The sequence below is a fragment of the Pangasianodon hypophthalmus genome, chromosome 11 (genome assembly GCF_027358585.1).
Source record: "Pangasianodon hypophthalmus isolate fPanHyp1 chromosome 11, fPanHyp1.pri, whole genome shotgun sequence".
NCBI classification, from domain to species: Eukaryota; Metazoa; Chordata; class Actinopteri; order Siluriformes; family Pangasiidae; genus Pangasianodon; species Pangasianodon hypophthalmus.
Genome location: NC_069720.1, coordinates 7004509 through 7021168, shown reverse-complemented (window position 1 = coordinate 7021168; position 16660 = coordinate 7004509). Strand labels below are relative to the sequence as shown.

Genomic DNA, 16660 nt, shown 5'->3' with positions numbered 1-16660 from the left:
CTGGAGCCTATCCCAGGGAACTCGGGGCACAAGGCAGGGTACACCCTGGACGGGGTGCCAAACCATTGCATGGCACAATCTCACAAACATTCACAATACGGACAATATGGAAAAGCCAGTCAACCTGCAACACATGTCTGGACTGGGGGCGTTAACCAGAGTACCCTGAGGAACCTCTGAAGTACAGGGAGAACAGGCAAACTCTGCACACACTGGGCGGAGGCGGGAATCGAACCCCCAACCCCATAGGCACACCACCCCAGAAAATCTTTAATCTTGTTTATAATTTTAAAGCAACCAGTTGCTTTTTTGGAAACAAGGATTTAATATCAATGGAAAAATGCAAACATTATCTTGCTATGTCAATAAAATCTTTAATTTACTGCTTAATTTAGTTTTCAGTTTAATCTATGTTAATGGAACAGCCCCAAAGTCAAATTATTTTTAAGTGAAATCTTCTTTGGCTAATTAAATTATTTCTATTTTTAAGCATATAGTGATGGGGAAGATAATAAACTTACTAAACATACCACCACCAAGGGAAATCTCCAAATGCTAAGCAAAAATGACAGGAACTTGAACCTGAACTTGAAAAAAACAAACAAACAAACAAAACAAAACAAAAAAACCATAAAGTGCATTACAGCTCTATCAAGTTAATTATTAAATCTTATTAATGCATAGGATTCACTGTTCATTATTGTTTGCATTGTCTTGAGTACATAAATTTCCTTTAGGATCAATAAAGTCTTAAAATCTTACTGTATCTAAGCCTATCTTATCTCATGTTTGGCATTTTCTGATTAAAAAAAAAAAAAAGTCAGTATAATCAGCCTGTAACATTTTGTCCATCTTGCACAGTTCCTGTTTTCTCCACGTTGAACTTGAACTGTATTATTATCAAAGCCCAAATTTGGTGGAGGAAATGATGCAACTGCATCTCAGCCTCTGAAACCCCACCCACATCCAGAGGTCAGCGATGATTGGTTAAAACATGTAAGAATCTCCTCTCTGATTGGTTGTTTCTCTCTCTCTAGCTTCTTGGCGCATTGTGTACAAGAGGAAGCCACGTTGACACGAAAGCGGTGATTTTCTTCAGCAAACTTAAACCCGGAGCTTTCATAAGAACAGAGTTTGCTGTTAAAGGCTGAGAGGTGTAAAGGTAAGGCATTAACGCTGATATATATTTATTACTCACGAGGAAACGCTTACTGACTATTTCAGTCAGAATGCTAATGATGCTACAAAGTAAAAACAGCTCTATATTTCTCAGCAGAGGCGAGCTCATGTTTATGCTTACAGCTGGGACACTGATGCAGGCTGCAAGCTGAAACCCTGGATAATACTTTTCTTAATATCGTTATTGTTTAGTTATGTTGACTGTTTCAGTATTTATGTGTTTTTCCTCATATAACAAACCCTATAGTTTTCTGTAATTATAAGCTGTTAAATCGTCCTGTTGAGAAAAAATATATGAATCCTGCAGTTACATTCCAGCAAATAGGAAAAATAATTAAATTTAAATTCTGGACCATCGTATAAAAACAAATTAAACCACCCAGGCCCTAGTTACAACTTCAAAAAATAAAATAAATAAAATAAGTGTGTGTGTGTGTGTGTGTGCGCATGTGTATAATATATTATTATAATTTTAATTTTACACTTCTTATTTTATTTTTTACAATTCTTTTTAAGTTTGTTTGTTAGTATAGGCTTTCTTTTTTAATAACTATATGTTTATATTATTTTTTATTTATATATTTACATGTATTTTTTATGATGATGGTGCATTTTGTTATTATTATTATTATTATTCATGTACAAGTATGTGAATTGTGGATAAATATAACATGTTGCACTTGTTATTGATGCACTGTGTGACTGTGATATGCCTCGAATTCTATTAAAATTATGCTTAAGTGCATACGTTTTCACCCCTTCTACAAACAAACAAAAAAAAGAATTCCAAGAAGTTAAATTAAATGCGGGTGTATATTTGAAGAAGGCAAAAATTCAAAACAAGACAAAAAGAACTTTGTCGTTACCCTCTTGGTCAGAATTTGGTCTGAATATTCTAACATGCGCTTGATCGCTTTGAAACTATTTGATTTTTTTTTTTTTTTTTTTTTTTTTAATAATTATAAGTATAGGAACTGCACAATATGGATAAAAAATAGCCTTGTAGAATTCTATTGCTGCACACCACCATAAAATGACTCATGATATATTATAACTTTTCTGATACTGCTCCTGAAATCTTGAGTATGGGTTGATACTGAGCCAATATTCTATTAACTACCAAATGAGTCACATCTCATAAGGTGGCCAACTAACATGACTCAAACTGTTCAAACACTCTACAGCCATCAGCATTCAGTTGTACCCAGTTTTATTTTGGAGAACAGTTTTAAAAATAGACATTGTCCCAAAGCTGCTTTACAGAAATTTCTAATTAGCAAACCAGAGGCAACAGTGAACATGAAAAACCCTCTGCGATGGCATGAGGAAGAAACCTTCAGAGAAACCAGACCTAAACAGAAACCATCCTTTTCTGGGTGACACCCAGTAGTGTGATTATAAATCACTACTCTTCTACAATTGGATATTATAAAGTCTGTGAGTACAGAGTGTATAGAAAGGATATTCAGTATGAGCATCATGGTACAAGTCTACAGTATCCAGGTGAGACTGACTTGTTTGAACATGCCTTGCTGTTGCTGAGATTAATCCCAGAGAACACACAAAAAAAATCTGATTAAAGTGCTCATTTCAATATTATTGTCTTCTGCAGTATCAGTAATGTGAAAGCCAATATTGCAATGATTAACAAATGAACAATACGTTGTTCAACTCTACTCTGAATTATATTTTATTGTGCCATTTTCTGTGAATCTTATGTAACGTACTGTGAGCATTCCATGTATGACTGAGACGAAAGCTATAAACAGTTTGATTAAGTGAATGAATAACTGAGTGGGTATTTTGTAATCCGCAGGTCTGCCAGAATAAACAGGATGAGTGTAGGCTTCATTGGAGCAGGTCAGCTGGCCCATGCCTTGGTGAAGGGCTTCACTGCAGCGGGTAAGATCTCACTGATCGTGGTGACTGTGACCTGAAATTTTATTCAGTGCCCAGAGAACATCATTTGCTTGTTTATACCTGACCTTAAATGTCAGGAGTGTGTGTTTGGGGGGAATAATATGCAGGCCTTGCTTCTGCTCCACAGATTTGATTTGATTGAGTTGAGCTCTTCTGTGGTTGCTGTAATCAGTGTTCTGGATGCCAGCTCTGCTCTGCTCTCTCACACGCATTCACACACTCTCTGTTCTTCTTTTTGTTCCTGTTGTTGCTCCTGGCTATCTCTCTCAGGTGTAATTGCAGCTCACCGGATCATGGCCAGTTCTCCAGATACAGATCTGCCGACAGTGGCCGGGCTCAGGGTCAGTGTGTTCTGGCTTCAGCAGACGTGTCTGTGTGTGTCTGTGTGTGTCTGTGTGTGTCTGTGTGTGTCTGTGTGTGTCTGTGTGGATGTGTATGGATGTTTGTGTTGTTAGAGACAATGGAGTGGCTTTCGTGTAGACCATGACTATGTTATTTTTATGTGAGACGTATCACATCATTTTTGTTTATTTCTTTAAAACGGTTTAGAAAATGGGTGTGAACTTCACAACCAGCAACAAGGAAACAGCGCATAAGAGCGACGTCCTCTTTTTGGCCGTCAAGCCTCATATTATTCCTTTCGTCCTGGATGAAATCGGACCTGATATTGAAGACAGGCATCTCATCGTGTCCTGTGCTGCTGGGGTCACCATTAGCTCCATTGAGAAGGTGTGGGATGAGAGTAATGCAAATCTTCTGTTGTAACATTATTTGCCTGAAACATATAAACTCCTTTCCATCTATATAGCCTTAATAAGGTATTGCTGTAACAACAGGGTTTTTAAATGATTGTGGCTTTGTTTGTCACCAAAATATATTTTTTAAGTGTATTTAATGTTCTCTATATTAAATAAAGGGTTGCTTGATGAGCCAGTTCCAAAAAATCGAAAACAAACACACCTTTACCATCATAATGATATCCAGATTTTATGAATATGCAAATTAAGTGTCCTCAACAGGCAAGGAAGTTCTTCCTGGCCTGCAGTTGGAAGATGATAGACTCACACATTAACACATGATCAATTCTGATTCCCCTCTTTCTGATTGCTGCAGAGACAGTTTTCGATATGTACACACAAGTTAGAGTTCTGTTTCTGAAATTTAGCCTTGACTTTCAAAAAGAGTGCAGCAACATGACTCTGACTTGAACCATTGACTTGGACTTATGAATCAAAAAGACTCGGAGCCCTGCTCAGGGCCTGACTCGGGACACGGCTCAGGGCCTGACTCGGGACACGGCTCAGGGCCTGACTCGGGACACGGCTCAGGGCCTGACTCGGGACACGGCTCAGGGCCTGACTCGGGACACGGCTCAGGGCCTGACTTGGAGCCCTACTCGGGGCTCGACTCAGAACGCTACTCAGAGATTGACTTAGGGCCTGACTCGGGACACGGCTCAGGGCCTGACTTAGGGCTAGACTCGGGACACGGTGCAGGGCTTAACTCGGGGCTTGACTCGGATCCCAAATCAGAGGTCTGCTGAAGGCTGGACTTGAGGCCCGCCTCAGGGCTCAAGTCAGGGCTTTACTCAGGGCTCAACTCAGCACTCTACTTGGGACTCGACTCAGTGCTCTACTGGGATCTCGACTTGGGGCTCAACTCAGAGCCCTACTCAGTGCCTCACTCAGGACTTGGCTCAGGGCTCTACTCTGGATTCAGTTTGTTTGTATTTGTAGACAGTCTTTAATAGTGATCAGAACTTTTTTATATATGACTTTGCAGGTAAAGAGTTTGATGATGAGTCTCTTGTCTTTTTTTTCCCCCTATTGTCCTGTAATAGTGCGAGCAGTAAGGTGCATCTGACTAAACCTAACCTCTCTCTGTCTCTACAGAAACTGCTCCAGTACCGTGCTGACCCTAAGGTGATCCGCTGCATGACTAACACCCCAGTGGTGGTGCGCGAGGGGGCCACGGTATACGCCACCGGCACACACGCTGAGGTGGAGGACGGGAAGCTTCTGGAGCAGCTGATGGCCAGTGTGGGATTCTGCACGGAGGTGGAGGAGGATCTGATCGACGCCGTTACAGGACTCAGCGGCAGTGGGCCAGCTTACGTGAGTGGTTTTTGGGTTCATGGAAATGATGAGGCTTGCTGTTTGAGCGCTGATTAAGCATATTCTTTATATACAGAAGGTGCACTATTTGCTGAATTATTTAGTCCAGTTAACCTGTGATGAGGAGTTTTTAATGTAGCACAGTTTTGAAATGACGAGTCAGCAGTTGTCGCGGTGTTCATTGCTTATGTTTGTGTGTGTTCAGGCTTTCACGGCTCTCGAAGCTCTGGCTGATGGTGGTGTGAAGATGGGTCTGCCCAGGAGGCTGGCTGTGAGACTGGGAGCGCAGGCGCTGCTTGTGTGTAGTGTTTGATGCACCTATTCTCATATCAGATAGCAAAGAGCATCTAAAATACTATGTGACCTTAGTCCATTGCTTTAGTTCCTGTGATTATATATTAAGCTAGTTTATTAGGTACAGCTAACTTGTTCCATTTCATTTTGTAAACCTTCCATATAGGTCCATATTTTGCTCATTTAGCTGACTTGAAATTGAAAGTAACTTACAGTTGAGGTAAGAGTAGGGGCCATGTGCAAGGATGTGACCTTGATTTGAGTACACAGCCTTCCTTTCAGTAGCCCAAAGCCTTAACCTCTGAACCACCACTTGCCCACAAGACCACCACTGATTCAGTATTATTTGGATGCTTGTTCATTCCGAGTACAGTAGTAACACCAACGTGGTTGTGTTTCTGGTGTTGATATGATTGTATCAGGCTCAGTAACATTACAGGAATTTTAACTCTCTATTCATTTTGTGGGTTTTTTTTTTTTTTTTTTTTTTTTTTTTTTTTTTTTTTTTTAAGTTAAAGAGTAGTTAAAAAATAGAGAGCATGACTTTTTTTTTTTTTTTTTTTTAATCGTACACATTGCAATATCATTCAGCGTGTAGAAAAAAATTGGTTGCTTTTTTTCTGTTTCAATGAATTTTCATTCGACATCATATGAAGTTGTCAATCATTAAACAACTTCATATGATAAATGCTATAGAGACAAAAATATCACTGAAGAAAAAAAAAAATATATATATATATTTTAAGGACTTGCGCAATCTGTGCTCTGGCTGTAATGACTCTCCTTTTAACTATACAGCAGGCTGCAGCTGAGATCATTAGCTTAGATCATCACTTTTAATGATGCTCAGTGCTAGTTATGAGAACTCACTGACATTTAGTATCCACAAAATTACACATCTTTATTTTTATATTCTCTTATCAAGCATTTTAGGAAAACCTGTACACATGCTTATTCATGCAAATAATGTTTACATCAAACATCAGAATGGGAAAAAATGTGATCTCAGGGACTTTGACTGTGACATGGTTGGTGGGCTGGTTTGAGCATTTCAGAAACCTGAATTTTCACCGCCTGGGATTTTCACACGCAACAGTTCACCCAGAACGGTGCAAAAAAACTGAGAGAGGTCAGAGGTGAACGGCCAAACTAGTCTGAGCTAGCAGGAAGGCTACAGTAACTCAGATAACCACTTTTTACAAACATGGTGAACAGAAAAGCAACTCTAAACACACTGAACCTATCAGGCAAGAACAGGAATCTGAGGCTACGGTGAAACAAGTTTGCCAGAACTGGACAGTTGAAGATTGGAAAAACGTTGCCTGGTTGTTTTCCAGTCTGCAGTGTACTTAAGTAATTATTATATATGTGATAAAATGTAAACAAAGTTTCTAGTGGAACAGGATGTTTCGGACAATGCGTGTTTAGATTATTGTAGATCATAAACAGTATGCTAGTGTGGTTAGTATAAGAACTGTGTTCTGTATCTGAGGAACATGTCTTGTATTATTTCCAATTTCAGGGCGCTGCTAAAATGCTCCTGGATTCAGAGCAGCACCCAGGCCAGTTGAAGGACAACGTGTGCTCACCAGGGGGCGCCACCATCCACGCCCTGCACTTCCTGGAGAGCGGTGGCTTCCGGAGCCTTCTCATCAATGCTGTGGAGGCTTCGTGTATCAGGACCAGGTACCTCCACTCTGTCTTTTGTCTTCTTCTTTTGTCTCTGACTTGTTTTTGGTGCAATGGACAGTTGTTTCAGAGATGACGTGTAATTGTGGACTCGTCCTGTCTTTGTGTTTTCTTTTTTTTTTTTTTTTTTCTTTCCAGGGAACTACAGTTTCTCGCTGATCAGGAGAAAATCTCACCTGCTGCTATTAAGAAGACCACACTGGACAAGGTGTTGCAGCAGCCTGGTGTCTCTTCTACCACAGTGGGAACCAAGAGCAGAGTCAACATGTTCAACAACAGGAGTGGAATTAAGAAAGTCTGAGGAATGTTACACACACGCACACTTACAAATACATCCCTTTACTTTATTCGCTCCTTTGGGTGCAGGCAGATGTTACTATTCTGATGAATTCTGAACAAAGTAGTTTGGCATAACTGTACACACACACACACACACACACACACACACACACACACACACACACTCGCACACAGTCTCAGACTGAAATGAACAGAAGTGCATTTCCAGCATGCTGTCTATCGCCTCGTGCCTCCCTGCAGCAGCAGACAGTTCATTCGCTCCCTTGGGAGTAGCATCCGGAGTTAAAGGCAGCAGATGCTACGTGACGTTATCAATTTTTTTCTTAAGTACCTCCCCGTCCTTTAAAAAAAATCAACAATGATAACAAATTTTGTTTTGTCAGCTACATATTTGTAATATTTAATTTTCTAAATAATCACATTTAATATTAGGGCCCAAATTCACTGTAAGTATGTTTATTCTTTTCTTAGTGTTCTACTTTGGCACATAATAATTTTATATATATATAATATGTGCTGCATGATGAATCACTGTAGTGACTCACCACGCCTACCCTTCAGGGTTCTAGAGTCACAAAGACCTTTTGAATTTCTTCATCTGTAGAAGGAAGTGAAGGTGCAAAAGTCATGTGTGGTCTTTTTTTTTTTTTTGTGCAACGTCTTGTCTGCTCTCTTTTCTTTGTTAAAGCCCTTTATAAAGCTATGAATCAAAGTATAAAAAAAGCAGCTCAGTCAGTACTCAGTTGGAAACATACTTGCTTTATATATTAAGTTACTTCTGAAAATAAAAGAAGAAACCTAGTCATGTTTTATATCATAAGGAGTTCCTGTGTGTTGTAATGAATGAAACGGCTTTGGCTTCCTGCAGGCTTGAATTAAAAGGTGCTGATTCTAATAAAGAAACCTTTTTATTTGGAGCTTTTTTATTTTATTTTATTTTTTTGCTGACCGAAGAGAAAAAAAAAATCATTTTGACTTGAGAGGACATCACAGACCAAATGAGTTTCAGATAAGGAAGAATTTCCATTTATTTGTTCCCTGTGTGTAATTATAGCAAGAGGATAGTATGCATAATTAATGGTTCAGTAATTGAATTAACTGGAAACCTTTCCCTGAAGTCCATTAGTCAACCTTACAGGACCCCTTTAATAACCTGTGTGCTCTATCATTTATTTGCAGTGCCAAGCACAAATCTTAATGCCTGTAAGATCCAAAAACAGTCCACAATTTGCTGTTTTTACTCTGTACTCTCAACACCATGTGTTTTCACCGCCATAGTTCTTCTCTGTTGAGATTACATCTGTTTGGATTTACCCTGTTAAGAAACAGTACCACGTTGTAGATATTCAGCTGATCATGAGATATTAGATGTTGCACAGATCGACCACTAGAATTGTTTTGGAGCTTCAGTCTTGCCTTGAGCATTTTGAAATCTAGCACAATAAAAGCTTTGCCTCATGAACAATGAAAATTAAGCAATCTTTTAGTTAGTTAATGGCAGCTCTACAAATCGCAATGCTACTTCCTTCATGCAGCCACAATGAAATATTCAGTGGCTTTTGCATGAAGTACATTTTGTTAGTGCTCATCATCATTTCTGCTTCGGGCTATTATTCGCCTGGTCCATCTAAAAGCCTGATCTGTAAATGTGAACAGACTCTTTTTTTTTTTGCAGTTTTTCAGTACTGGCTGTTCAGTTCTTAAAGTGCACCTTTGAGCCCCTGCAAGTGGAATAGTGTCTAATAAGTTCCTGAGATATTGGGAAATGGCTTTCATTGCATTTTATCCCTTCAAAATGGCTTTTATCTCATTTACCTTTATTCATGGACTATGCTTTCTTTTTCCCCCAAAAGCATCTTAAAAATGAATTATAAAGCTGAGCAGATTAGATGTTAAAGGTCTTATTTTGGGGGACCAGGTCTGGAATTTGAATTCACTACTTTTCTGCAACTAACGCAAAAACCTTAACCACAGAATTACCATGACTACAACAAACTATACGGATTTTCCATTGTCTTCCAAGTCTTTAATTACGTCTGCCCTTGTTTTCCCCTCACTTTATTCTAAAATTCTCTCAGACACTTAAAGGACAATACACATTTAAGACCAGCAACTGCAAAGCTAATGATTTTAAGATTTGAGGCTGAATAACAGGGTTATATTAGCTTATAAGGTATACTATAATTTGTTAATATAATAAAATAGAAATATATGATTTCTAAATGCTTTACTTGAAATGATTCATGTGCACTGCATTATTAGTAAATCTAATATTTACTAATTTTTATTTACTCGCTTTATCCTGAGCTGGATCATGCAGATCCGGAGTGTATCCCAGGAACACTGGATGCAAGGCAGGAATACACCCTGGATGGGACATTTACTCAAACTCATTCACACCTATGGCCAGTCGATTGTAGCCAACCCACCTAGTGCAAGTTTGTGGGAGGAAACTGTAGAACCTGCAGGAAACCCACGTGTGTCAGAGCAAAGCTCCATTAAGAAACTGTAGCATGTTCTGTTTCACGGAAGCACAGAGTTGTCTAGAATGTTTTTGTATGGTGTAGCATTACAATTTCCCTTCATTGGAACTAAGAGGCTGAAATATGTTCCATCTTTGTGCACAAAGCGAGCTCCATGAAGACATGGTTTGAGAAGGTTGGAGTGGAAGAACTTGAGTGTGCTGCACAGAGCCCTGACCTCAACCCCACTGAACACCTTTGGGATGAACTGGAACACTGACTGCACCCCAGACCTCCTCACCCAACATCAGTGCCTGACCTCACTAATGCTCTTGTAGCTGAATGAACACAAATCCCCACAGCCACGCTCCAAAATCTAGTGGAAAGCCTTCCCAGAAGAGTGGAGATTATAACAAGAGCAAAGGGGGAATAAATCTGAAATGGGATGTTCAGCAAGCACATATAGGTGTGATGGTCAGGTGTCCACAAACTTTTGACAATATAGTGTATGTCAGCCATTTTACTGCTAGGATTGGGGCAATCCCTCTGATCCCAGAAGTTGATCCTTTTGCAAGAGGGATAACCGACACTTAGCTTTGGGACATCTAGACCATGATATGGGGGTGATTTTCTATGTCACTGTCAACCCTGTTAAATCTACACTGTGTGCTAGGGTCACTGTTTTGTTCTGCCACCCTGGATAGGAGATCACAGGTTTTGGAATCATTAATTCAACACAGCCAAAAGGACCCCACATGTGACCTGTTTCATGTTCCAACATCCGCAAGGGTCATATCTGCTTAATACAAACCTTAGACTGGGAGCGGTCTGTTCTGAGACCCCTGATAGCCACCTGAGTGCCCCCTGCAAACCATATTGCTGCTTCTAATAATGAAGGACTGTATTTTTGTTATAAATGAGATTTTTTGCCTCTTCAATTTCTCATTTGGATTAGCCAACTTTTCAAACATATTCACCTACATTATTAAAAAGGTTCTTAACATTCTTAAGGTTTTTAAAAATTATTTCAGTTGCAAAGGAAGTAGCACAGCCCCAAATCTGCAAAAAAAATGTTATGAATGCTTGTAAAACAGGTATTGCAGGAAAAACTGTCATCAGTGTGCATCAGAAAAAATGTTGTGCAAGAGCACCATGAGCCTCGTTTCTCCTTCCTTGTTGCATTTTACTGTAAAGCACAACTTACAGGATTGCATAATGGGACTTTATTCCATTTGACACTCACAGCAAATTTCATACATTTCCCTTTAAATTCATTTGTCTTTTAACAAGATACAGTGTATAATCTCAAGTTAAAGCAAGACACTACTGGTAAATAGGATAATTTAAAAACAAATTAGATATTGCAATCAGTATTGGCCAGCTGATCACTGATATTCTCATAATTATTTTTGCATTTAAAATTTTTCAAGAATTTACATTTATTTATGCAAAATGTGCATTTTCTAATGATATCTGCATACTTAGCCTTAATACATTTTAGTTTATTTCAAATGATCTCAAGAGAGATTACATTAGAGAGAAACATTAACAGAAAGGTTTGTTGGAAAAGAATTTCTTCACTGTTTAACCAAGAAAATGCCACAGCCAGGTAGAAATTTTATTTATTATTTTTTTTTATCACTTTTCAGCATAAAATCTAATGGAAATCCAACCATTATAAACATTTTGGGAAATTCTTCTGTAATATCCTTCTAAATAGTGATAGAAAGTAATGTGAAAAAAATTCATGCAGGTCATCTAGAAACTGAATTTATTTTTCTGAATATAGAAAAAAAAGCTTTTGAGAATTTTAGGAAAAGGGGTTTAAAAATACAATACGATTTCACAACTCTAGTTAGTGTGGTTTATGAGGTTTAAAAAGAAAATCGTCATGTATATCATAATGACACATAAAAAGCTTAGATAATGTTTCAAATGTGATGGACAAAAAGTGAGTGTACAAACAGTGAAATAAACACTTTTGTGTTGATAGTTTCATTACTCCAGTTTAAGATAAGACATTTTACATATGCAGTTTGTCTAAAAGTCTGAAAAATCACCAAAATTATTCTTTCTACCTGTAGTATCTTGAGCAAGGAGCCTTGTTTTTCCTTCCATTGTGCATTTTACTGTCAGACAAAACCACACAGCATTGCATAATAGAAAATATTGCATCAACTTTCATAAATTTCCCCTTTAACATCAGAGATAATAGTCGTTTACCAAGATGGAAAATATATAGCTAGGGTTACAGCCAAGAAAAATACATTTTGCACATTATTTTGTATCACCTCACAGAGTGCCTGTATTCTCTCTGTGTGTGTTGCTAGAGTATGAAATTTCTTATGTGGTGAAGAAGGTGTGCTGCCAACTCTGCTGGTACTGGTAGTAACCGAGACAGCCAGAAGTCTTGGCTATTTATAGGACAGAATTTTGTATAGATTTTTTTCTGACCGGCTGACATGGAGAGAAGGCACGATTCGCCGCCTGGAGAGACAGGCTGCCTGTTTTAGAACTCCACTGTCAGCGTCATTTGCAACGGGACACCTTGGGGATGACCCACATGTCAGACTGCACACTGAAGAAGCCATGAACCAACAGCACAATTTGGGAAAGAGGGGGCACTCTGGCACATCATTGGAAGTGAACAATGACATCATTGAAGCGTGCCATATTCTATAATATACAAGTATGTTATGGTAGTTTCTCCAAAAGCCACACAAGGTCACAGGCATTTCTCCTGGGACTCTATTAGGCCCATTTATGTTTTTGCACCTGTGATAAATCCAGTTAATTTCCAAACAATTCCACACACAGATTGCTGGCAAATGTGCAGAACCGATTAACCCTCCTCACTATAGAAAAGTGTGATAATGAGAAACATGGGAAGTGCCTGTCTCTTCTTGAGGGAGATGTTTTCATATCCCTCAAGTATTCTGAATGACAAGCGGCAGCAGGATTAGTTCCAGTGTCAGCGTGGCGATTAGAAATACTGGCCTTGTGTAGCACATTCTGGGGGCCACTGTTTATTTGCGTGCATGATGGGAAGTCAAGTAGGCACTAAAGTGTGCAGCTAATCCCTCTTTTATTCCTGAGGTGACACCTCGTCTGCCTCATCAGTCTAAAACACTGATAACTCCTCACTCAAACAGCTTCTATTAAGATGCTATTTCTTTAAAACATGTTGGCCTCGGCACCCCTTTCTTGGTCTCGGCACCTGCCTTGTCTTATTATTTTAAAAAAAGGAGCTGTAACTGCCATGTCATTGGCTTTAATCATTCTTCACAGCCATCTTGCTCTGTCAACCAGAAGAAACAGTACCATTTGTTCAAGAACCTGTGCTTTCTCCTTTTTAGGTACCTTATCACCCTGCCCACCCTTCGTGTCTCTGCAAAAACCACATCAGCATCAATGTACTCAGAAAGAAGGTACCAGGAAGGTGGGGGGAGAAAAAAGAGAAATGGGTCTGTGAAGTAAAATTTTATCATTGCTGTGCAGCTGGTGGCTAGGAGGGGAAAAAAGGAAACGAAGGGCAGGTCTGACACGGGGTAAGACTGCTTGCTTGCAGCCGCAGTGAATCATCACTTTGGCTTCCTTTCCTGGAGCTGGCTGCTCCAGCCGGGCTGAGCACTGAGCTCACACACAGAGAGCAAACAGAGCTCTGCTCAGATATAATTAGGCTGGAAGATGTCTGTGCTTTGAGTAAATCCAGCATTCATTCTATATAGCTCACAAAAGACCCCTTGAACAAGCCCTGCCATGGATATGCGTCCACACATAGGGGTTGACACGTTGCACTTCCACAAACTCTTAAAAAGTGTGTTTGCTAAACAGAGACTAAGAACAGCTTTTTTTTTTGTATGGTGAACCTTTTCCTGAAGATCACCACTCTAGTCTAGTCCGGCACAATCTAAAATAACCAATCAGCATGACTGATTGAATCCACCTGAATAAACAGACAATCCCCCTTTTTTTTTTTTTACCAACTCCAAACACATCTGAACCATATACTCCATTCTTCCATTCCTGATTCTCTTTACTTGAACAAAGACCCCACTTCAATTCACCAGATTCATTATGTGCATATTTGGTAGCCAGGTAACTACCAAACAGTTCTGAACAACACTTCTCCAAAACTTGAATTGGGAAAGCCTGATGTATTTAGCACTCTTGATGTCTTAGGTGTTGGGAACTCGGAGAGACCTAAAAGGCGGATTGTCTGGAGCGGTGGTTCTCAAAATGGGTTCCGGGAAGCATAGACAGGGTGTCTGTGATATGTATCAGGCTCCACTCCTGTCAGTCAGGAACAGGAATCTGAGGCTACAGTGGGCACAGGCTCACCTAAACTGGACAAATGAAAAACACCTGGCCTTTTTCCAATCTTCAACTGTCCAATTTCTGTGTTCCTGTGCCCACTGTAGCCTCTGATTCCAGTTTTTGTCCTTGGCCCGACGTGATCCTCTGCTATTGCAACCTATCTACCTGAGGTTTTGATATGTTTTGCATTCTGAGATGCTTTTCTGCTCACCACAGTTGTAAAGAGTAGTTATTTGAGCCACTGAAGACTTAATGACAGCTGAAACCAGTCTGGGCATTCTCCTCTGACCTCTCTCAATAAAACTGGATGTTTTTATGTTTTATGCACCATTCTGTGTAAACTCTAGAGACTGTTGTGCATGAAATCACAGGAGATCAGCCGTTTCTGAAACACTCAAACCAGCCTGTCTGGCACCATCATCCATGCCACGGTCAAAGTCACTGAGATCACATTATTCCCCATTCTGATGTTTGATGTGATCATTAACTGAAGCTCTTGGAAAGCTCTTGGTGGAAAGTTCAGGGTTTAAAAATACTTTATGTCTGAAAACTCTATATCTCCAATATATATTAAAATATTATTGTACACATTGAAATAACAAGTTTAATATTTGTTTAGTTAGGTAAAGCAGTGCTGAGGGGGCCTGTGGAATTAATTTTACATTTAAAGAGGACTCTGCCTGCAACAATTGCTGGTCTGAGAACCCAAGGACAAAACTGGGAATGTGGCAAACACCACTATTATGTACTAAGATAAATAGTGTACAGGTCATACCTGATTTATGAACTATTGTCTTGAGCACTAGTTCTGGGAATATGGTTGTTTGCACAATAGGGTTTGATGACTTCATTGACTCCCTAAATGACTGCAATTCTTTCAATATGTTTTGAAGGCAGGAAATGACATAACATACAAATCTATGCAAGAGTTATACTCCAATTTTAGCAGTGACAGAGAAGCTGAAACGCACTTCACGTGGCTTATATCTGTGTAAAATGTATATTTTATTTCATTTTACAAACCAGGTAAAGTGTAAAGATACACATTAAATGTAAAAAAGTGGTGATCTTTACACAGAGTAGATGTGTAACTCTTTACTTTAAAGAAATACAAAGAAAAAGAGGTGGAGAAATAAATATTAAGCCTGGTGAATATAAAAGTGGAGAATAAAACTGCCATTATGATATGAATTAGAACCAGTCACATAAATTGTATATATACACTACTTATCCAAGCTGCAATGCATTACTTCTATCTTCATCTTTTGTGGGTAATGTCTTAGGCAGTCAGGAATAGTTTCATATGCCTGGTCCCAAACTTGAATTGTTGTAGTTTTTAATTAGAGCAGTTGATATTTATTAGAGCTATTAATTAGAGCAGTTGATGGTTCAAGAAGGACAATGTCTATGTAATAATATAACCACTAATGTTCTAATAGACTTTTAAAAGGGAACCATTAACATGAACATACATAGTTTCTTTTGCTGCTGTTAATCCTAAAAAAAAAAAGAAAAATTTTGGGTTGATTGCAATAAAAGTGCACTTTTCACAGTGACATCAGAGTGGCAACAAAGTCTGTCTGAACTATTTGATTAAGACCACATTTTTAACCTTTATATTTATTTTAATATTGCTACTGAGTGTGCATATATACCCATATATAAGAGAAGAACTGGATATGCATAACCAAATTATTTATTTATTTATTTATTTATTTATTTTTAATTGATGTTTTTGTTGCTTTTTTTGGAAGGCTGATAGGTAACAGAAATACAACATTACCATAATTATGCAAGGTTACAGATTTTTAAAGGCACATTTTAACCATGTAATAAAATACAATGCAAGACAGAACACAAAATAGTTGTCTATTCAGTTTGAGACCTTACAGTAATATATGTCCAGAACTCTTCCCATGGAGACAACCCCCATAACCGAATAATTCAGCTCATTCCATTTCCCATTAATTTTCCGCCATACCCCTATAGCCTGCTCTGGTTAGCATATTGATTACATGACAAGTAAAGTAAGATTTAAAAAAATATTATTTCATCTGTTTTGTTGAAATAGTTCAGGTAACCATTATTTAACATAAATTGGGCAAATTCTGGTATATTGGGACATCAGATTAATTGGGACAGTGTAACTCAACAGCATTTACTGCTTGATGTAAATAACATGACTAAATTCATGCATCATCATATAAGTGGGTGTAATCAGCATCAAACAGGAAGTTACCCCAAAAATCTTAAGGTAGGACGAATGATATGTTTTGTCTAGTTTCCCCCCCAATAAGGTTATATAACTGTAATAACTAATGTGTTATACGTATTTATGATGCATAAGATGCACTACTGTAACAAAATAAGCATAAATTTATCTAA

The 16660-nt window shown here is 38.7% G+C and overlaps 1 protein-coding gene across 1 annotated transcript; it reads left to right on the top strand.

Moving 5' to 3' along the window:
- Window positions 1-1009: 1009 nt before the first annotated feature.
- pycr1b (pyrroline-5-carboxylate reductase 1b) lies at window positions 1010-8413 on the top strand. Its single transcript, XM_026930885.3, has 8 exons — window positions 1010-1162; window positions 2996-3081; window positions 3370-3440; window positions 3649-3828; window positions 4992-5213; window positions 5419-5511; window positions 7030-7193; window positions 7335-8413. The coding sequence occupies exons 2-8, from the start codon at window positions 3015-3017 to the stop codon at window positions 7495-7497; spliced, it is 960 nt and encodes a 319-aa protein (XP_026786686.1). The 5' UTR covers window positions 1010-1162; window positions 2996-3014; the 3' UTR covers window positions 7498-8413.
- Window positions 8414-16660: the final 8247 nt, after the last annotated feature.

Bases quoted from the DNA above. Each gene is read 5' to 3' on its own strand.
- pycr1b (XM_026930885.3), top strand. From the start codon at position 3,015: ATGAGTGTAGGCTTCATTGGAGCAGGTCAGCTGGCCCATGCCTTGGTG. The intron at 5,512-7,029 runs GTGTGTAGTGTT...TTCCAATTTCAG, and splicing joins TGGGAGCGCAGGCGCTGCTT to GGCGCTGCTAAAATGCTCCT. The intron at 7,194-7,334 runs GTACCTCCACTC...TTTTCTTTCCAG, and splicing joins GCTTCGTGTATCAGGACCAG to GGAACTACAGTTTCTCGCTG.